The sequence below is a fragment of the Stegostoma tigrinum genome, chromosome 5, assembly GCF_030684315.1.
Source record: "Stegostoma tigrinum isolate sSteTig4 chromosome 5, sSteTig4.hap1, whole genome shotgun sequence".
NCBI classification, from domain to species: Eukaryota; Metazoa; Chordata; class Chondrichthyes; order Orectolobiformes; family Stegostomatidae; genus Stegostoma; species Stegostoma tigrinum.
In genome coordinates, this window is record NC_081358.1 from 114,109,088 (window position 1) to 114,131,805 (window position 22,718).

Consider the following 22,718-nt stretch of genomic DNA (forward strand, 5'->3'; position numbering starts at 1 on the left):
CCATCCCCCTCCATAACCTGAGATTTCGTGCATCCTTGACTTCAGTTGCTCCACAGCAATGGCCATGCTTTCTGCTGATCAGACCCTCAGCTCTTGTCTCTGTTCTTTTCTTTCCTTCTTTTAAGGTTCTACCATTGTCATGTCTCATACCTCACTGTCTCGCAGAATCAAGCTTTGAGAACATTCCGTTGAAGTGCCTTGGGACCACACGTTAAAAAAAACAATATAAAAGGAACTTTGTAAATGGTTGTGCTCTGGCAAGGGATGAGGAAATGTCTGGTGGATGAGGCTAAGATCAATTGAAAAGGAAGATGCTTGTATGCCTCAATATTTATGGGGGTATGGGGCAGTCAAAGTAGTCCAACATCCGCCCAAGATAGAGAGGACCCATGGAACTTAACTCTTTTATTTTACTCGTTCACGGATGAGCAAGTCACTGCCTAGGCATGTATTTGTCGCCCATTCCTAATTGCCCAGAGGGCAGTAAAGAGTCAGCCAATTACTGTGGGATCTGGAGTCACATGCAGGCCAGACCAGGTGAGTTTCCTTCCAAAAGGCATTCGTGAAGTTGATGAGTTTTCCTGACAATCGACAATGAATTCGTGGTCATTATTAGACTCAAATCCAGATTTTTATTGAATGCAAATTCCACCATAGCAAGATTTGAAGCTAGATCCCCAGAACATTACCTGGGCCTCTAGATGAATAGTCCATCAATAACTGAAAACACAAAATTCTGGATATCACAGTAGGTCAGGTGTCACCCATGGAGAGAGAAAAAATTAATGTTTTGTGTCCAGATAATTGTTCTATCTAGACTCAAAACGTTAGCTTGCTCTCTCTCCATGGACACCGCCTGACCCACTGTGATCTCCAGCATTTGTTGTTTACAGGATAGATTCCAGCATCTGCAGTAGTAATGGTCCATCGATAATCCCACTAGGCTTCCCCGACTGACAGCTCTTCATTATAATTATTTGGAACCTTTTCCTTGGCCAAATCAACAGGCTCAAGAGTTGGCAGCTGGTGATCCTCGGGGCAAATCCTTAGCATTTGGGAGGGGTTAGATTGATGGCAAGAAGAGGGGAGAACGCAGAGGACTGGAGCAGTCACAAAGAGCAGAGTAGTTGAGCATCAAAAGCAGAGAGATAGGCCCCCAATCAGCAGGGAAAGGATGAAGGAACAGGGAGCATTCCTGCACCTTCTGATGCACAAGCGGAGATAGGAAAGGCTCAGTGGCTACTCCCTCCCATATCATTGCCAGTTCAACCCCTGAGAAACAGAGGCTGCAGCTGGGAATTTTAAACAGCTCCCAATTACGTTATTCGGGGCCAGTTTAAGTATGACACTGAAGACCCCTGTCTCTCTGTGTCAGGTTACTCAGATGCCATGATATCAATACAAGTACGCAGGTTAGACTAACGCTGTTGTGGGCTGGGAGGGAGTGGATAGGTGCTGTCTGCAAATTCAGAAGTTCCTTTTCCTGACGAAAGTTTCGGAATATTTGAGAAGGTATCATACCAGAAGACCATACTGTCATTACAGAGCAACATTGCCTTGCTCAAAGACATCTGCAGTAATCTTGGAAGCTGCAATGCCCATAACTATAATGCAGTTTGACAGTGAATTGATTCTGAAAGCCAAGGCTTAGTAGCACAGTGTGAGAGGGGAGATCACTTCTGCCTCTTCCAGTGAAAGACTGGCCTTCTCCTACTCCTGCAAGTGCTACCTGACCACCTCCACTTCCCTGTTTAATCAGTGCCCAAGAGACATCAGCAGAATCAGAGCAGCCAGACTGTCTCTGTCCTTGAAGTGCCTGTTATATAAACTTTATTTGCCTGGCAACAGTTGTTGTGTGGCAGTACCTACTTCTAAACATATCCTGATGAGTCACAGAACTGGGTTTCAGAATGGTTTGTGCTGACAGTGAACACATTAATGTTGTCCTGACCTCATACTGTACAGACTGGCCAATGTTGCTGCCAGATGATTGACAGATGGCTCAGGTAGTTTGAAGCAGAGTCAGATGAGATTCCTTGGAAGTATTTCTGCTTCTCATGCACCCCCTGGCGTTAACTTGTGATTGATGGCTTCTGCTGTGAGCTAATCACAGTTAAAGCAAATGTGCTGGGCCTTAATTCCACACTGACAGCAGCCAGTTGAAACAGCACCAAGACACCGATCTCAATGCGGGTAACAAGGTTACTGAACATATTCTTTCTGGAGGAAAAACTTGCTCCTCATGTCAGGGAGGTGTTGAGTCTTTTGAAGAGGTGCACTTCACCCCCTGACTGTGAGCCTAGAGGTAACCTGACCAAATCAGCATAACCGATGCAAAAGCAAAATGTTGTTGTAGAAACAGAGAAGTTTGGAAATACTCAGCAGGACTGGCAATGTCTGCAGAGAAAAGTATAACTGGAACATTCCAGACTGATGACCGTAGCCATAACGTTAACCTATTTCTTTTCTCTCTCTGCAGACACTGCTGGGTATTTCCAGCATTCCCTGTTTTATCGTCACTGCTACTCACATGAACTTCAACGGTGAATATTAACTCGGGTTGTGTCACTGCTAAGTTTGGTTCTGTCTAGGCTGGTGCGTGGATGCACTGATGTTACTGAACAGTAGGAAAGGTGATGGGCTAGCAGTATTATTGCTTGACTGTTAATCCAGAGATCCAGGTGCTGTTCTAGACACCCAGGGTTTTATCTCTGACTGTGGCTGACAGTGGATCTGAATTCAGCAACAAATCTAGAATTAAGAGTCTAATGATGACTGTGAAACTGTTGACAATTTTTGGGGGGAGTCCCATCTTCTTCAGAGAAGGAAACTACTGTCTTTACTGGGGATGGCCTGTACGTGTCTCTAGGCAGCTAGGGATGGGCAATGAATGCTGGTCTAAACCAGTGATGCTCACACCCCGTGAATAAATTATTTAAAAAAAGGAAGCAACACCTAATCCAGAATAAGCTGATACCAATTGCCAATGGTTTAATGCCAGATAAGTTAGGCCAGGCCTTCATGGTCCTGATCAGCTACTAATGGATAAATTCCCAATGCCACCATGAAGCCCATGAGAAAGTGTAATTTCCAAAATGAAAGGTATACATTAACTCTACTCCTACCTTAGAGTACGAACCATTAGACTGGTTGAAAGATACAAGACAAGAAGGGGTGCATTTGATCCACTGAGCAAGGACAGGCCATGAGGTGTCTCAGGCCTACCTCTACCATTCTCTAAAATGATGAATCCCTACATCTACACCTTCTAGACCTCCCGCCACATACTCCCAAATCCCGTTAGGTGCCCAAAACCCTCTCAATCTTAACCTTGATTCAGGCTGAGCACTCACAGCCCTCTAAAGAATCACCAGCCTTTGAGTTAAGGAATTGCACCTTGCTTCATCTGCAACATGTGACCTCAACGCTGGAGCCGTGGACTGATCTTCTGGGGCAGGAACCAAGGCAGGCAGCTTCCTTACCGGGGCCTCTGACATGTATTTCAGTTTTACTACATCAGTCCCACGGTCAAGGCCACTTTAACATGGAAACATTGTGGTAGTGGATAAAAAATTAGGCTCCAGTCAGATATAATTAAAGCCAGTTAAGGAAGACAGGAGGGATTTTCCAGTCTGCATCCAGTTTCCTGCACCACCAAGGTCAGTATCTGGAAGTAGACAGCCTCTGGAGATGGGAAATAGGCTAAGGTAAATCAGCAACCCAAATCACTGGTAGGTGAACCTAACCATCAGTGGCATCGTGCTGGACACTCCATCCCCTAAGCACCTACACTGTAAAACCTGTAAAGTCACGTTTGAAAAGTTTGCAATTGGCTGGAACAATGCATAAGCCAGTTCCTTGCCCTGTATTTTCCCATTATCTTGTATTTCCTTTACGTTAAATATCTATTCTATTATCTCTTCTCAGACAGAATACTCACGATTCCTGTTTCACTCTGCAGAATTAAATTGCCCTTGGTTTGCCTGCTCGTGAATTTTTAAACTGCTCAACCCAATTTCCTGCGTGACAGGGAAATAAATGTAATCTCAGTTTTCCTGCTGCTTTGAGCTCACGGAATTTCACTGACAAAGCTTCCCCCAGTTCCGCAGGTCCTTACTCTGTGCTTTGATTATTCCCACATTCTGATTCCAGCCTGTGATAGGGATCTGTGATTTTCTGTGGTGAAAGCAACAGTTTGCCAAAGTTGCAGAGGACGGGGAAATCTGCTCGGCAGCAACGGTAAAGTGAAGTTTTTTCAGCTCATGCCGACGTCTGATTCTTCCTGAGCTCCTTTCTTGGAGTTGTTGTGTTCTTGCCGCTCCTCAGGGCAGTAGATGCATTGAGATATCTCTTTGTGACCACTCTGGGCTTATTTGAGAAACATAATTGCAGTTACCACCGGGGAATGCACCCTGCCCCATCATCTGCTGATTTGATTTATTATTGTCACATGTACCTAAGTACAGTGAAAAGTTTTGTTTAGGTGCCGTACAGGCAGATCATAACGTACAAAGACGTATAGATCACAAGGTGATTAAACAGAGCAAGGAATACAAACTTACGGCTGCATGGGAGGTATGCAAAAGCAAGATCAACATTTGATTATAAAATTGAGAGGTCAATTCAGGAGCCTAATAACAGCAGAGAAGGAGCTGTTCTTGAATCTGTTGGTATGTATGTTTAAGCTGTTGTATCTTCTGCCTGATGGGAGAGGTTGGAAGAGATCATAACCGGGGTCGGATGGGTCTTTGATGATATTGGCAATCTTTCAGCAGCAATGAGAAGTGTAAATGGAGTCAATGATGGAAGGTGGGCTTCTTAATGGCCTGGGCCGTACACACAACTCTCTGTAGTTCCTTACAGCCCTGGGCAGAGCAGTTGCTGTATCAAGCCATTATGCACCTGGATAGAGATAGTAGGAACTGCAGATGCTGGAGAATCTGAGATAACAAGGTGTAGAGCTGGATGAACACAGCAGGCCAAGCAGCATCATAGGAGCAGGAAAGCTGACATTTCAGGCCTAGACCCTTCTTCAGCTTGGCCAGCTGTGTTCATCCAGCTCTGCACCTTGTTATCTCTATGCACCTGGATAGAATGTTTTCTATGGTGCATCTGTAAACGTTGGTGAGAATCCTTATGGACATGCTGAGGGTGTGCCCTCCTCCTCACTTCCTGAAGTTGATGATCAGCTCCTTAATTTTGCTGACACTGAGGGAGAGATTGTTATCTTTCTACCACGTCACCAAGCATTCGATCTCCTTCCTGTATTCTGTCTCATCAGAGTCGCCTCATCTGTTGTGATGGCAATGGCAAGGGGAGTGATTCTAACCTTAAGCATTCCTTGAGAACTGATCGTAATTGGGTGAATACTGGTATTAGGTCCTCCTCAGTTTTAATGTAAGCTCCACATTCCACCTAAACTCAATGCAGTTTCCACCCGGCGAGTTCAGTTAAAAAAAACCTATTGGCTCTGATTTGTCTTTGCAATCCACGATAATTTCAACACTCAAGAAATCCTGAATATTGATATCGTTCATTTCTGAGGGAATGGAGTATGGAAACAGGGTGGTTTTGTTGAAACTATGCAAGGCACACATCTGATCACAGCTTAAATATTGATTTGGGGGTCCCTTAACCATTGATAGACTGTCTTTCGATGCAGTCGGAGAGGGTTCACAAGGCTGATACCAGGTATAGAGGACTGTCTTTTGAGGAGAGGTTGTGAGTAGGTTTGACCGATACTCAATGGAATACAGAAGATTGTGAAACAACTATTATTGAAACATATAGGATTCATAGACAGTAGCAGCAAGTCTAGACCAGATGGCATAATCTCAGAGTAAAGGGTCACTCATTTAAAACGGAGATGAGGAGGAATTTCTTCTCTCGGAGGATAGTGAGTCTGTGATATTCTTTACTGCAGAGACCTGCCGGGGTTGAATTATTAAATACATTCAAGACTGAGATAGACACATTTTTAATGAGTAAGGGGATCAAGGGTTAGAGGATAAAAGCAGGAAAGTGGAGTTGAGGATTTTCAGATCAGCCCAGATCTCATTGAACGGCAGAGCAGACTTGATGGACTGAATGGCCTTCATGTGCTCCTGTGTCTTATGGATCATAACCTGTGAAGTGAGGGATGTATCGACTGACATGAATTTTCCCATCCCATCACCCAGTGCCAACCAGGTTATCATTAGAAAAGCAGCATCATTGTGATGATAACCCAGTAGCTGTGTCTTAACCCTCAGAAGTAGTACAACTCATGCTCAGCATGGATTATTGCCCATGGCAGCACCCACAGCAAATGCAGCCTTACTTAGCTGTTTTTCCAGGCAGACCCATGTTATGCATACAGGAAGGTGTGCTCATCTTGTGAAATGCCCTGCCAGTGACAGGCGTGGCGGCACCCAAATAAAAGTGAGTGAACGGGACAGAATGTGTGTTTTGCACATGCAGGCTGACAGCATTGTGGGTGCCGTTAGAAGACATTCTCATTTTACTTCAGGTATGTGTGCCCGAATGTGTGCAACCTGCTGCTACAGGTGGCGTGCCTTTTCCATGCAATTTGAGTGAGCCACAAACCTCCTTGTAGTTACTGTTAAAAGCAGTGGAATTAAGCTGATATTCCGCTCTAACTTTGCAGCTCAAAGGGACATGGGAGGAGAGAAATGTTTTTTTTAACTATCACAAGTGAAAAATAGTGCTGAGCATTCTCTACATTAGCTGTAGCGGTTCCTGGAAAGCTATTTCCCTCTTGGAATGGCTACAGTCAGTGTAGAACCGCCTGACCCAATCCACAACCTGCTTGTAATTTCAGAGTTCTTTGAAATTTCCTATTGTTCTGCTTTTACCACAACTGTCACGTTTTGAACCTTCAACTTTGCTTCATCGTGCTATTACAAAGCTTGTGGTAGTTTTTGATGTACTCGTCCCAGGCAGAATCACGGTATGCCCTGCTCACAAGGAAGCCAGGACTAGGAAATTGTTAGGTGAGAGGAGCAGATCAAAATGGGGCAGTTTATTCATGTGAGGCGACTGCATCAACTCCCCCCTTCCTCCAGCTGAATAGTTTCAAGCTCAAGAATAATTGGATCCAGACAAAGGACACACAACGTGATTGAATCCATGGGAGACTCGTACCAGCTGTGGACTTCTCCAGATTAACAACAGTACCCCTGCCTTCTGCTCCCTGCAGTTTCTGAGCAGTTTTAACTGATTCTCCCAACGGATTTGGGGCAAAAGTATAAGGTGACATTTGAGAGATCACATGACATCAGCAGTCGCATTCTCTGCCTCACCTCATCTCTGTACTTGGATGGAATCTTCCAGTCCTGGAGATGGTGGGGCATTGACGGAGGGTTGAGTGGAGAGGCAATATAGGAAAGATGGTGCTGTCGCAAAACCTCACCTCCACCTTTTATGGATGAGAATATGGCCTGAGTTCTACCTTCCTGTCCCACTGCCAACTGAGGCCTTAAAGTTGACTGGGCTGGAGCAGAAAGATGGGATTGGCTGGGGTTGTTTTCCATGGAACAAAGAAGGCTGACGGGGACTCTGATTGGGCCATAGATAGGATCGATGGGGAGAAACCCTTTCCCTCAGAATGGGGCCATGGATTTCAGGGCACGGCCAGGAGGTTTAGAGAGGATTTAAAGAAGAATATTTTCACCCAGAGAGTGGTGGGTATCTGGAACTCACTACCTGAAAAGGTAGAGGCAGGAAACTTCAAGACATTCCAGAGACAATTAGGTGAGTGCTGAAAAGCCAAGACTATGGAACAAGTACTGGGAAATGGAACTAGAACAGAGAGATGCTTGACCAGTTTGGATACAGTGGGCCAAAAGACCTTTTTCCGTACTGTATAACCCCTGTGGCTCTCACTGGTGGATTAATGATCTCTTAAGGCCCAATTCCCACCCGGACTGGAGTTCCTCCATTCCAGTTGGGATGAGAAAGTCTGCCAACCCAATGGGTGAACCAATGTGGAAAGGGCGTCAGTTGTTGGTAGGGTGCCCTACCCAGTAAATAGGGAAGGGAGGTGGCCGCCAGAGAGCCACCCCTTGTGCTTGGTTCTAACCACACCCACACACCCTGGCCAGTGACTCGGAACCCCCCAAAATTCCCCTCCCCCTTCTTGACACCTTGGTGCTCGTGACTTCGGTTCTCCTGCCGCAGCAGCTGAAGCCTTCTCAGTGGCACTGCCAAGTGCCAGAACTGCAAACCTCAGATCAGATGATGGTGCTGGCTGAGCAGGAGTGGACTTCCACCCCTCACCCCTCAGGGACTTGATTTTGGGGAAGGACTTGCTGTTACCCTCTGTACTGCCTTCTGGACAGGGCTCTCTGCACTGCCCTCTGGTCTATGCTCTCTGCACTACCCTCTGGTCTGTGCCCTCTGCACTGCCCTCTAGTCTGGACCGTCTTCACTGCCCTCTGGTCTGTGCCCTCTGCACGGCCCTGTGGTCTGGGCCCTCTGCACTGCCGTCTGGAGTATGTGAAGATGCAATGGGCCTGCCCCTGAAGAGCCAGCTGAAGCTCCTCGCCACCTTTTCAGCAAGTAAGCAAGATACCCTTCAGAATGGGAAGGTTTGTCTGCTCCATTAATTTGACACATCGTTTTACGGGGCAAGGAGAAACATTTCCACAACAATGACAATGTTTTTTACTCTGTTGAGGAGATGGTTTTCTTTTAATAGTTAACTCAGGAGTCCCTGAGAACACATCAGTGATTTTAATGGTTCATTCAGCCAAAGCGAGAATCTCCCCTGCCAACAAACTCAATTTCTTTGTGCATTTCTGAGTTGGTAAATTGTGGATTCAAATGTTACCCAAGACATGGCTGTATTTTCTTAAAGACCAGGAGCCCAGAACTTGTCCAGCCTGACAAACCCAAACATCCCCATCTACTGAGTAGTAAATATGACACAAAAGGTGTAAGATAGAGTTGAGATGATAAAGGAAGAGGTGGGGTTTGGGGCCTGTGTAGGTGCGGAAGAGGGACTGTTCCACGTAACCTACAAAGAGGCAGGCATAGCTCTTCCTCCGGTACATTGATGACTGTATCGGCGCCGCCTCTTGCTCCCCAGAGGAGCTCGAACAGTTCATCCACTTCACCAACACCTTCCACCCCAACCTTCAGTTCACCTGGGCCATCTCCAGCACATCCCTCACCTTCCTGGACCTCTCAGTCTCCATCTCAGGCAACCAGCTTGTAACTGATGTCCATTTCAAGCCCACCGACTCCCACAGCTACCTAGAATACACCTCCTCCCACCCACCCTCCTGCAAAAATTCCATTCCCTATTCCCAATTCCTCCGCCTCTGCCGCATCTGCTCCCAAGATAAGACATTCCACTCCCGCACATCCCAGATGTCCAAGTTCTTCAAGAACCGCAACTTTCCCCCACAGTGATCGAAAACGCCCTTGACCGCGTCTCCCGTATTTCCCACAACACATCCCTCACACCCCGCCCCCGCCACAACCGCCCAAAGAGGATCCCCCTCGTTCTCACACACCACCCCACCAACCTCCGGATACAACGCATCATCCTCCGACACTTCCGCCATTTACAATCCGACCCCACCACCCAAGACATTTTTCCATCCCCACCCCTGTCTGCTTTCCGGAGAGACCACTCACTCCGTGACTCCCTTGTTCACTCCACACTGCCCTCCAACCCCACCACACCCGGCACCTTCCCCTGCAACCGCAGGAAATGCTACACTTGCCCCCACACCTCCTCCCTCACCCCTATCCCAGGCCCCAAGATGACATTCCACATTAAGCAGAGGTTCACCTGCACATCTGCCAATGTGGTATACTGCATCCACTGTACCCGGTGTGGCTTCCTCTACATTGGGGAAACCAAGCGGAGGCTTGGAGACCGCTTTGCAGAACACCTCCGCTCAGTTCGCAACAAACAACTGCACCTCCCAGTCGCAAACCATTTCCACTCCCCCTCCCATTCTCTAGATGACATGTCCATCATGGGCCTCCTGCAGTGCCACAATGATGCCACCCGAAGGTTGCAGGAACAGCAACTCATATTCCGCCTGGGAACCCTGCAGCCATATGGTATCAATGTGGACTTCACCAGTTTCAAAATCTCCCCTTCCCCTACTGCATCCCTAAACCAGCCCAGTTCGTCCCCTCCCCCCACTGCACCACACAACCAGCCCAGCTCTTCCCCCCCACCCACTGCATCCCAAAGCCAGTCCAACCTGTCTCTGCCTCCCTAACCGGTTCTTCCTCTCACCCATCCCTTTCTCCCACCCCAAGCCGCACCCCCATCTACCTACTAACCTCATCCCACCTCCTTGACCTGTCCGTCTTCCCTGGACTGGCCTATCCCCTCCCTACCTCCCCACCTATACTCTCTCCACCTATCTTCTTTTCTCTCCATCTTCGGTCCGCCTCCCCCTCTCTCCCTATTTATTCCAGTTCCCTCTCCCCATCCCCCTCTCTGATGAAGGGTCTAGGCCCGAAACGTCAGCTTTTGTGCTCCTGAGATGCTGCTTGGCCTGCTGTGTTCATCCAGCCTCACATTTTATTATCTTGGAATTCTCCAGCATCTGCAGTTCCCATTATCTAAGATAGAGTTGAGCCAGCTGTCCCTCGGGCACAAATCAAACATGGCTGGCTCAACTCTATCTTATACCTATTGTGCCATATTTACTACCCATAGTACATGGGACTGCCAAGTGCCAAGGTTAGTCAGTTAAAAGGGCACCCTCAGTTATCTGGAACTTCATTCTCATTGTGTTGCCAAATATTAGGGTGGCACGGTGGCTCAGTGGTTAGCACTGCAGCCTCACAGCGCCAGGGACCCGGGTTCGATTCCAGCCTCGGGCGACTGTCTGTGTGGAGTTTGCACATTCTCCCCGTGTCTGCATGGGTTTCCTCCGGGTGCTCTGGTTTCCTTCCACAGTCCAAAGATGTGCAGGCTAGGTGGATCGGCCATGTTAAATTGCCCGTAGTGTTCAGGGGTGTGTGTGGGTTATAGGGGGATGGGTCTGGGTGGAATGCTTCAAGTGGCGGTGTGGACTTGTTGGGCCGAAGGGCCTGTTTCCACACTGTAGGGAATCTAATCTAATTAGTCCCTCTTGGCTTTACCAATCACTCACTCCCCCCAACTCACCGTGCTCTGTCTGCCATTCATATGAGCCCCTACCAATGTGTATCCCTTAACCATTGCCCAGTAGCCCTCATTCCTCCAATTTACCCAGACCCTATCTCCCCTCAAAGCAACCCATGCTTTCCACTCAAACCCCCTCTACACCTCCCTAATTATTCTTATATCTGCATATGTAAACCTATGCCTCCCCTCCCATTCATCCGTATGTCCTTTTGTAGCTTCAATGGAACTAAATGCCAACTCATGCCAATCCACCACACTTTCTCAGCCAATTCACGCATATTCACCATGGATGGACCTCTGAAACTATGCTGAGATAAAATAAAATAAGCTTCTCTGTTCACTATGTTTGAAAAGTCATTCATGAAAACCTTCTCAATACATTTAATAATGTGTAAGTACTTAATCCCGGAGAAAATAAATAATTCTATTTATAGTCCCACTTCAAAGTCAATCACTTCAAAGTCAATTACTCCTTTCACAATCTCTTGGAATTGTGAAACTGAATCAAACTGTGAACCTACATCCACAGCCCCACCGTTCACTCTGTGATAGTGATAGGCTATGGAAAACATCAAGCAGTAATAATTCTATAATGATAGCACTGGTACTGAAGACACCGGAATATCATTCGGCTCGAATTCCAGAAGCCAGGACTAATGCTTCACTGACATGGATTCCAATCCACACCACCAGCTATAAATTGCTAATTTAATTCAATAATAAACTCTGAAATAAAATTGTTAGTAATAACAATCACAAAATTATTTGGAATGTTGTAAAAACCCATTTTGCTCACAATGTCCTTTACAGAAGAAAATCTGTTGTTCACACTTAGTCTGGCCCTCATGTGACTCCAAACCAACACCAATGTGGTTAACTCTTAACTGCCCTCTAAAATGGTTGAGCAAGACATTTGCTTGTAGGTAACTCATCAGCACCTCATCAAGAGTAATAGGATGTGCAAGAAATGCAGCCCTTGGCAGCAATGCTAACACCCAATGAATGAATTTAGAAAAGGTCAGGAGTCACACGACACCAGGTTATAGTCCAACAGGATTGTTGGAAATCAGAGGCTTTCAGAGCACGGCTCCTTCATCAGGCAAAGGGGCAGCGCTTTGTTAGCTTGTGATTTTAAATAAACCTGTTGAACTATCACATAGTGTCATGTGACTTCTGGCCTTCTCCATCCCAGTCCAACACCAGCACCTCCACATCATGAATTTAGAAAAGTGGAATTCTAATATTTGCAAAATGCTTGTGATATTGTTATTGTACAAAAGTTATTCATTTCTTTTCTTTAGCCTTTCACAGTTCGGGTTGCCTCTTGAACTAAGTGACTTGCTAGACGAGAGCCATTTCACAGAGCAGTAGAGAAACGATTGCGTTTCTGTTGGTCAGGAGTTGCCTGCTGGATCAGCCATGCCAACCAATAATCATTGCAGATTTCCTTCTTTCCCATTAATGAAACATTAGTGACCCAATGGGTTTTACGACAATGATGATAGTTTCCTTTGGCACTATTCCTTAGACTAGCTTTCAGTCCCAGAATTTATTTATCTAAGTTTAAATTCCACTAGCTGCCATGGTGAGATTCGAACACGTGCCCCCGAACACGTGGTCTAGATTATTAGTCGAGTGGCAGTACCACTACGTCATTGTCTTCCTTGTACTTAGCGATATAATTCATAAATGCAAGCTTCCATAAATTCCAGTGTAAGAGCTTTACTCCTCCGCTCACCCCCACAGTTTTGCTCTGTGCCTTTAAGGTTCTTTTATTAATTTTCCGCTAACTCATTGTGAGCTATATGTTATGAAGGTGCGCAACCCTCTATTCCTTGCCCCGAGTTGCTATTTGCAGTTCAGAGGGTGGATAGGTTTGGTTGAGTCTTACTATTTAAATGACCACGGCTAAATCTGACCTTGAACTGTATCTTCAACAAAGCTCCAAACCTTCTTGCAACTGTTACCAAGGCTACACAGAATGGACTGATTTACAGTCAGTGTAGCATTGCATTAAACGACAATGAAATGCCTTTAGTTGATTTAGGCTTTTGGATTGGATTTTTGAGACAAAAGAATAACACTTAAAGATAGGGGAAATCACGTACTTTGCAAAACCCAGGATTACTGTAGGTTTTCATGTTGTAACAGCTCCATAGTTACAGTAGTGAAGCATTTGTACATCTGTGTTAGAGAGCAGAACATGTCCTCATTATCCTACTCCCAGTTGTAGTGATTCTGCTGGAAAGGTGTTAGCGTTGGGATGGGGTCAGAGCTTGAATGCAATAATCTCTGATTAAAAAGCCTTCGTCCCTTACAAAAGGGTCATCTGGAGCTTTAAATTATCCACAGAATGGAGGCCCAGCAAAAAACAACACCTTCACAAGAAAAATGATGCAAAATTGAGAGCACTGAAAGCTGAGAAAATGGGGACATAAAAATCTGTGACTCACCTTACAAGTAGCTAACTACTTGTAAAAGTAGTCACATTTAAGGAGGAGCTTAGCAAAGGAACAGCAGAAAATGCTGGTAGGTCTCAGCAAGGCTGAGAAGAGGCTTAAATGTGTTGAGGCACCAGTGTAAACTAATTGGGCTATATGACCTATCTCCACACAGCAGATTCAATGTGATTTCTTGTATTTTACAGGCCAGAGAAAACCGAAGGATTCTGATAGCCCTGAAGTCTGTTTTGGAGGAGTTTGGTGCTGAGCTTGGTGATGAGGAGAAACATCGCAATCAGCTACAGCAGCAGTATGCTAATGAGAAAGCTGCTTGGGAAATGGAATACGCTGAGCAGAAGTGTCAACTTGCCCAGGTAACCAGCAACATTTTACCTTGTTTGTATTGACAAATTCCAGAATTGGATTAAGATAAAGGTTCAAGTACACAGCTCTCATTCCTCAATTTAGCTTCAACCACTCGCTATCTTCCCTGGAGAAATAACATACAACAGAATACTGTTCATCAGCCATAGCTTTAAAAGAGTCACTATAAACCATTTCTGAGTATAGCATGAAGTTTCTCTGGAGTAAGTAATATTATTGCAGTACAGAAGCACTGTAAACCATGAAGGGGAACAGGAAATAAGTTCAGAAGGTCATTGACAAGTTGGTAGATTGTGTGAAATAACATCACACAGGCCGGTACCCCATCACCAAGTCTCCCTTCAGTGATATGTAGAGAGTCCTTGACACTGATCCGGCTCCCTCAAAGCCAGCTCTCAGAGTAAACAGAACCCCTGACAGTCCTGTTTATATCTCTCAGCCAGGGCTCCCTGATTGGGCCAGATTATCATCCCCCAATCAGGAAACCTATATTCTATGAGGTCCATCTGGCTGACCTTGTTACCCTCACTACAGTGGGCAGATCGATGACAGATTAAGTTCATTGTGGAGAATTGTGAGGTGAATTGTTTTGGATAAAAGTCTTGGAGAGACCATATAGAAACTACAGTAAAGCAACAGAGGGCCCTTGGGGTAAATATGCATTCGTTGTCAGAAGTGGACAGAGCAGTTAATAAAGCAGACCATACCTTATTAATATGGCCATTAGGTACAAGAGCAAAGGGGTTAAACTGAGCTGGTACAAGAGTCTGGTCTGACTTATTGTGTTGAGTTCTGAGCAGCACATGTCAGGAAGGATATGAGTGTATCAGAGTGAGTGCAGACGGGATTTAGAAGACTGGTTCCGGGGATGAGAAATTTCTTCAGCTCAGAGAAGTTGGCACTATGTTCCCTGAAAAAGAGAGAGCTAACAGGAGGTTTGAAAAGTTTTCAAAATAATGCAGGTAGATAGGAAGATACTATTTATAAAAAAAAATTGAGAATGGGGGACCACAGATTTAAAATAATTTGCAGTAGGAGCAAATAGGATGCAGTTACAGTATGGAACACACTGCCTGGAAATGTGGTGGAGGCAGGTTCAATTGAAGCATTCAAGAGGGAATGGAAATAATGCACAGGGTTACAGGGGAAGGCTTGAGAATGACACTTAGTTACACTGCTCATTTAGAGAGCAATCATAGAAATGAGAGACTGAATGGCCTCATTCTGCACGTTGACAAACCTGTGATTCTGAGTGTGATAATGGCCTTATGTTGAGGATACATATGCTCGTTCTTCATTCACTTCCTTTCTGCCCTGCACTGTGGAAACTCTGCTTGGCTGAGTGCCAGCAGCTCTCAGGATCATTGCTATCTGTTGTGAGTGATCATGGGCAATGAGAGAGAAGTATCACTGGGTGGAAATCAGACTGAGGCAGGGAAAGACAGGCCAAACTGTGTTGAGCAGCTTGTAGGGAACTCAGTGTGAGCCAGCACCGCCCACCCAGATGCCAGACTGCAGTTAGAAGGCATCCAGTAGATGGTCACCAAAGTCCAGCTGTCAATTTTATTGGAGGGCTGAGCTGGGGATTTTCTCCACCCACTGATGGTAGTCAGGAGCAGGGTTAGAAATCGCCAGCAAAGAGAAGGTTCGGAAACGTATTCGAAGATTTGATGTGAGCTGAGAGGAGGAGGATTACTCCTCTGGGTCCCACAAGAGCACCCCAGGCCTTCCTTGTCTTTGGTTTGTGACCCCATCCCCTGAGTGTGTCAGTCAGGACAATGGTGATTGATATGCTAGTAGAACCAAGCCAACACCAGTCCCAGAGGGAGCCAACACCGGTCCCAGAGGGAGACAATGCCGGTCCCAGAGGGAGCCAACACCGGTCCCGGAGGGAGCCAACACCGGTCCCAGATGGAGTCAACACCGGTCCCAGAGGGACCCAACACCGGTCCCAGAGGGAGCCAACACCGGTCCCAGATGGAGCCAACACCAGTCCCAGAGGGAGACAACGCCGGTCCCAGAGGGAGCCAACACTGGTCCCAGAGGGAGCCAACGCCGGTCCCTGAGGGAGCCAACACAGGTCCCAGAAGGAGCCAACGCCAGTCCCAGAGGGAGCCAATATCAGTCCCAGAGGGAGCCAACACAGGTCCCAGAAGGAGCCAACACAGGTCCCAGAGGGAGCCAACACTGGTCCCAGAGGGAGCCAACGCCGGTCCCAGAGGGAGCCAACACCAGTCCCAGAGGGAGCCAACACAGGTCCCAGAGGGAGCCAACACCGGTCCCAGAGGGAGCCAACACAGTCCCAGAGGGAGCCAACACCAGTCCCAGAGGGAGCCAACACCGGTCCCAGAGGGAGCCAACACAGGTCCCAGAGGGAACCAACACCGGTCCCAGAGGGAGCTAACACAGTCCCAGAGGGAGCTGATTGCATTCCCAGAGGGAGCCAGTACCATTCTCAGAGGGAGTCAATACCAATCTCAGAGGGAGCTGATACCATCCCCGGAAGGTGCTGGTACCATTCCCAGAGGGAGCTGATACCATTCCCAAAGGGGACCAATACCAATCCCAGAGGGAGCTGATACCATTTTGAGAGGGACCCAGTACCATTCCCAGAGGGAGCTGATAGCATTCCCAGAGGGAGCCGATACCATTCCTGGAGGGAGCTGATACCATTCCTAGAGGGAGTGGATAGCATTCCCAGAGGGAGCCGATACCATTCCCAGAGAGATCTGATACCATTCCCAGAGGGAGCTGATACCATTCCCAGAGGGAGCCGATACCATTCCCGGAGTGAGCTGATACCATTGCCAGAGGGAGCTGATAGCATTCCCAGAGGGAGCCGATACCATTCCCAGAGGGAGCTGATACCAATCCCAGAGGGAGCAGATACCGTTCCTGGAGGGAGCTAATAGCATTCCGAGAGGGGACCAATACCATTCCCAGAGGGAGCTGATACCATTCCCAAACGGGACCAATACCATTCCCAGAGGGAGCCGATACCATTCCCGGAGTGAGCTGATACCATTGCCAGAGGAAGCTGATAGCATTCCCAGAGGGAGCCGATACCATTGCCAGAGAGAGCTGATACCATTTGTGGAGGAAGCCGATACCATTCCCGGAGGGAGCTGATAGCACTCCCAGAGGGAGCCGATACCATTGCCAGAGGGAGCCGATACCATTCCCGGAGGGAGCTGATAGCATACCCAGAGGGAACCGATACCATTGCCAGAGGGAGCCGATACCATTCCCGGAGGGAGCTGATGCTCGTACCAGAAGGCTTGATGGCTGAGCAGAAGGTGTTAGAACTGCCTCCGGAGCGGCTAACACCACTCCCAGAGAGACTGAAACTGCTCCTAGAGGAGCTGTTGCCCTGACAAGGGCTAATACCAGCTCCAGAGGTATCATACTGCCCCCGGAGAGGCTGGTATTGCTCCGAGACGGGGTGATATCAGTCCCAGAGGGTTCAATACTGTTCCCACAGAGGCGTCCTGGTGGGTTGCCCGTCCACTCGGCCCATTCCCAGTCAAGAGTTAAAATGTTTCCGTGGGTGATAGTGTCACATGTGACTGGACGGAAGAGTGTAGCTGCCTTCAGCACCGTTGCTGTCCATCCACATCTTCTGCACTGTAACTGTTCTCCGGCTCTGAACTCTTGACATTAAAATTGAGCAAATGATTCGGTATTTACATTGATCAGGTTTCAATATCTGAAAGTTTCATTTTTTGGCAGTTTGAAGAGAGAGTCGGGAAGCAGTCCACCAGCAAGGGTTCCATCGATCCCAAAGAAGTGTTCAAGCAGGAGAGGGATGAGCACCGGAAACTATTGGCCGATAGTCACAGTCAGCTGATGGATCTCCACTGGCAACTCCAAAACTCGGAGAAGAACTGGAAGCTCGAGAAGGTGGAGCTGCTGGACAGGTTTGACCAGGAGCGACGAGAGTGGGAATGGCAGATGAAGGAGTTGCAGAGCAAACTGGAGCAGGTGGGCAAATAGAAAGTCTCTCAGGGAAAAGGGGATCGCATTGTATCATAACGTCGATAGTTGCAGCTCATTGTTTCCTGATGGGTACAATGAAAACCTGCCAACTGCTGAATGTTCGCTTTATAGAGTCATACATCACAGAAGCAGATCCTGTGGTCCAACTCATCCACGCTGACCAAGTTTCCCAAACTAAACTAGTCCCATTTGCCTGCGGTTGGCCCATATCCCTCTAAACCTTGTTATTCATGTACCCGTCCAAATCTCATTGCTACCCACAGCGGAATACTCCACGTTTGTGCAGAGTGGACATGTAGCCCAACAGGTGTAACTTGCAATGCATGTTTTCTTAAAACAATGGTCCAGATCTATCACCCTGCGGAAAGGCAGAGACTGGCTGTAACCTGGTCCATACGCTAAGGTACCTCTAGGAACACCCACCGCACTGACCATACAGTAATTGTCTGTGACATTTAAACTTTCAACGGACTATCACCTAGCACTACAAACACTTCAACCACTCAGTTAGAGTTAGAGACTTTGGAGGGTCCGGATTCACTTACCATAATAGTCAGGTTCGGCAGCAAATATTAGAGGAGCATAAACCTGCTCTAAATCCTGGTCAACAATGAAACTGACCCCTCACATTCACACCAATCACCCCACAACCACTAACACTGACATCCCCCCTACAAACACCTGAGCCGAATTGCCCGAAAACCCATTTGCTACATCCCTGTCTCCAACAAATGCAGCCACTGGCCTCTCCCTTCCTGCCTGGCAGCTGGCCAACTTTCCATCCAAACCCCGTACCTCAGGTACCTGACACCAGGATGCCATGGCATTGTGGGATTTTCACTGGACCAATAATCCAGAGCGATGGCTAATGACACCTGGTCTGGCCTACATGTGACTCTAGCCACACAGTAAGGTGTTTAACTGTCAACAACACTCTGAAATAGATCAGCAAGCCACTCAGTTTTATCAGACCTCTTTAAAAAAGGTTCGAAGGAATTAAACTGGATGGATCACCTGGCATTGCACTAGGCACCGGAAACAAGGAGCGCAGAAACGTCAACACTGCAAAGTCCTCTTTACTAACATCTGGGGACTCGTACCAAAATTGGGAGAGCTGTCTCACACACTAGTCAAACAACAGCCTGACATAGTCACACTCACACAATCATATCTGATAGGCAACGTCTCAGACACCACCATCACCATTCCTGGATATCTCCAGTCCCACTGGCAGGACAAACCCAGCAGAGCTGGCTACCCAGCAGTGGTATACAGTCGGGAGGGTGTTGCCCTGAGAGCACTCAACATTGATGCCGGACCTCATGACGTATCATGGCTTCAGGTTAAACATGGACAAGGAAACCTCGTGCTGATTACCACATACCATCCTCCCTCAGCTGATGAATTGGTACTCCTCAATGTTGAACAATACTTGGAGGAAGCACTGAGGATGGCAGGGGCGCAAGATATACTCTGGGTGAGGGATTTCAATTTCCACCATCAGAAGTGGCTCGGCAACAGTACTACTGATCAAGCTGGTCGGGCCCTAAAGGACATAGCTGTTAGACTGGGTCTGCAGCAGGTGGTGAGGGAAAATGCTACTTGACTTCATCCTCACAAATCTGCCCATTGAAACTGCTTTTCGACAGTATCAGTTAGAGTGACCACTGCGCCGTCCTTATGAAGGTCATATCCCATCATCATATTGAGAATATTTTACATCATATTGTGTAGCATTCTCACCTTGTTAGATGCAACAGACTTTGAACAGACCTAGCAACTCAAAACTGACATCTATGAGATGCTGTGGACCATCAACTGCAGTGGAACTGTACTCTAGCATAATCTGCAACCGCATGGCATATCCCCCAGTCGACCATTAGCATCAGCCCTTGTTCAGTGGAGAATGCAGGAGGGCACGCCAGGAGCAGCACCAAGCATACTAAAAATGAGGTGCCAACCTGGTGAAGCCCCCAAACTGGATGACTTGTCTCCAAACTTGCATAACCAGCAAGTGACAGACAGATTAAAAACAAAATCCTGTGGATGCTGGAAATCTGAAATATAGACCGAGAATGGTGGAGAAACAGAATGGGTCCATTGGCATCTGTGAGAAGAGGAACTGAGTCCGATATGACTCCACTTTGGAACAGTGATAGGTAGATGTCATCACAACCTTCTCAAGGACAGCTTGAGATGAGCAGCAAAATGACCTTAAGTAACCAATAAATTGGGAACCAATGGCAGGCCAGATCATCTAACTATTTAAAACAGCATTGATGGCCTTTGCAATTTGATGAGGTGAACCTAGTTAAACTGAAGACAACAGGAAGCAGAGTCTCAGCAGCCCAATCAATATTATTTAACTAACTAGACAACACAGTGGTGAGCTGTAGGATCAGCAGGCAGTATCAGAGGAGTAGGAAAGTTCATGTTTTGGGTTGGGACCCTTCTTCAGAAACAAAGGAAGGGTCCCAACCCAAAACATCAGCTTTTCTGCTCCTCCGATGCTGCCTGGCCTGCTGTGTTCCTCCAGCTCCACTCTGAGTTGTCTCTGACTCCAGCATTGGCAGTCCTTGCTATCTTTCTTATTTGACTCCCTGCTCTGTTTGCAAAGCAGTTAAAACCGTTCCACTGCCATGTGCTGAGTTCCTCTCCACCTTGGTTTAATTCTGGAACAAAGAGAGAATGCAGAACCTGGACCCGACAATTCTTCATGCAGTCAAGAACTGTAACTGAACATTAGTCCTGAGGCAGCAGAGTTGGGAGTGGCCTGGAGACAGAGACAGGAACAACAGATGGAAGGTGATAGCAGAGCCAAACATGAGATAAAAGCTACCAGGAAAGCAGATGGTTTGCTGAGCCGTTTGCTGATGGAATACAGGCAGTCTGACAGTGCTCTCACACCTGCTTTCATTTGGAAATACAGATCCATCACAAGCAGCTTAGAGGATATTCAGAGCAACCATCCACTGAAATATCAATGTTCAGGCACCTTGGAATTGCATGCCTCATCAATTTAAATGATAAAAACATGAACATCTTCATCAAGATTTAAACAAAAGCAGACTGATAAAACATACAGAATGGCACAGCTTTAATCTAACCCGATGATCTTGTGCCTTTGATCCCTGATTAATGACGAACACGTTGGCTCAATTTGCAACATGTAGAATGTGAAATGGCTGATTCCTCTCCGAAATAGAGAATGCTCAAACTGCGCAGTTGATGAAAGTCATTGAGTCATAGAATTCCTCCAGTGTGGAAGCAGGCCATTTGGCTCATTGAGTCCACATCAACCCTCCAAAGAGCATCTCACCCAGACCCACACTCTACCTTATCCCTGTGACCCTGTATTCCCCATGGCTCATCCACCTAGCCTTTACAGCATTGGACTGTGGGAAAAAATCCATACAGACACGACGAGGGGAACATGAAAACTCAGTGCCCAAGGTGGAATCAAACCCAGCTCCATGGTGGTGTGAAGTAGCAGTGCTAATCACTGAGCCACCATGCCACTCATTGAAATGTTAACTTAACTCCTCTGTTTCAGAAACAGAGAGATACTGAAGAAACTTGGTAGGTTATTCAGTTCTAAAGAAGGGTATTTGGACTCAAAACGTTGACTCTGTTTCACTCTCTGCAGATGCTACCAGAACCTGCTGAGTTTCTCCAGCAATTTCTGTTTCTGAGTGTTTCAGACTTCCAACATTTTACACTTCCTAGCTTTATTCTCTCTTTCAGAAGCTGACTGCTAATATGTTGGACCTTTACAGATTTTCTGCATCCACATTTTTAATTTGCAATTGACATTTGATTCAGCTTTCAATCTAGTGACTGGTGGCTAATGGCTCAGAGTGGGAGAGTGCTGATACAGGGGCATGTTCAGTCTGTTAGATACTTAGGAAGGGGAGAGATGGCACTCCTCAGAAGCTCAGACTTGCACTCAAATCTGATTGGAACTACCAGTCCGAGATTTCTTCCTCATTTAATGAGGTATTAGATGGAAACGTCTAGGAGCACAAGATCCTGCAGTTAGAAATCGAATTTAAATGAGATGTTTTGATGCATAAGTAATACAATAGCCAATATTTTGGTGTCTGTTACCTGAGCTTATAATGTATAGAAAGGGACCATGGTGTAATCATGTACAAACAGCTTCCTGTGCAGTTAGATTTAAGGTTTAAAGAATGTTTGACTGGGATACGTACGGTGCCTGTCCCTGTTTGATAATAAAATTTTTAAAAATTTTCTGACCATGACCTCCTTGTTTATTGTGCAGAACCACTGACAGCTGGGAGATTTGTGTTTGGAGAAAGCCAATTATGTTTAATTGCAGGGATTATATTTTGACAACGGGGGAGGCAAGCGATTGTTTTGAGAATAACAAAACCACAATTGTAGGGTAAGGACTAAAGGGAGCTTCCTCCATGGAAAAACTGACAATTTATGAAGCTCCTTAAACTCTGAACACCTCAGTCAGCAACTGTGTCATAGCATAGCAGTTTGGCACAGTGAGTAACATTGCCGGAAGTGAATAGGATTGGCCACTGAATAGGGCCTTCTGTGTTTAACTGTGAATCCTGTGTCATGAAGCGTGTTCTTAGCAGCTGGAAGCCGTTCAGAGCAACATAATGGTGCCACTGTCTGGGGTATTCAAGGTTTTGGAGATTTTAAAGGCTGTCGGTTTTCTGTGAAGGCAGCATGCTTTAGTCAATGTCTCAAAACATCGACAGGAGCTGGGCACTCTCATACTT

General features: G+C 46.7%; 1 protein-coding gene across 6 annotated transcripts in view; it reads left to right on the forward strand.

Moving 5' to 3' along the window:
- LOC125451557 (microtubule cross-linking factor 1) overlaps window positions 1-22,718 on the forward strand; it is a 196,565-nt gene that overhangs the window by 137,329 nt on the left and 36,518 nt on the right. For all 6 annotated transcript variants that reach the window (XR_009445791.1, XM_048528771.2, XM_048528772.2 and 3 more), the window contains 2 exons: window positions 13,788-13,955; window positions 17,695-17,946. Coding sequence is in view for 5 of the 6 variants with exons in the window: in XM_048528771.2 (XP_048384728.2) it covers window positions 13,788-13,955; window positions 17,695-17,946 (420 nt within the window). In the remaining variant the exon portion in view is untranslated. The remainder of the gene's footprint in view (window positions 1-13,787; window positions 13,956-17,694; window positions 17,947-22,718) is intronic.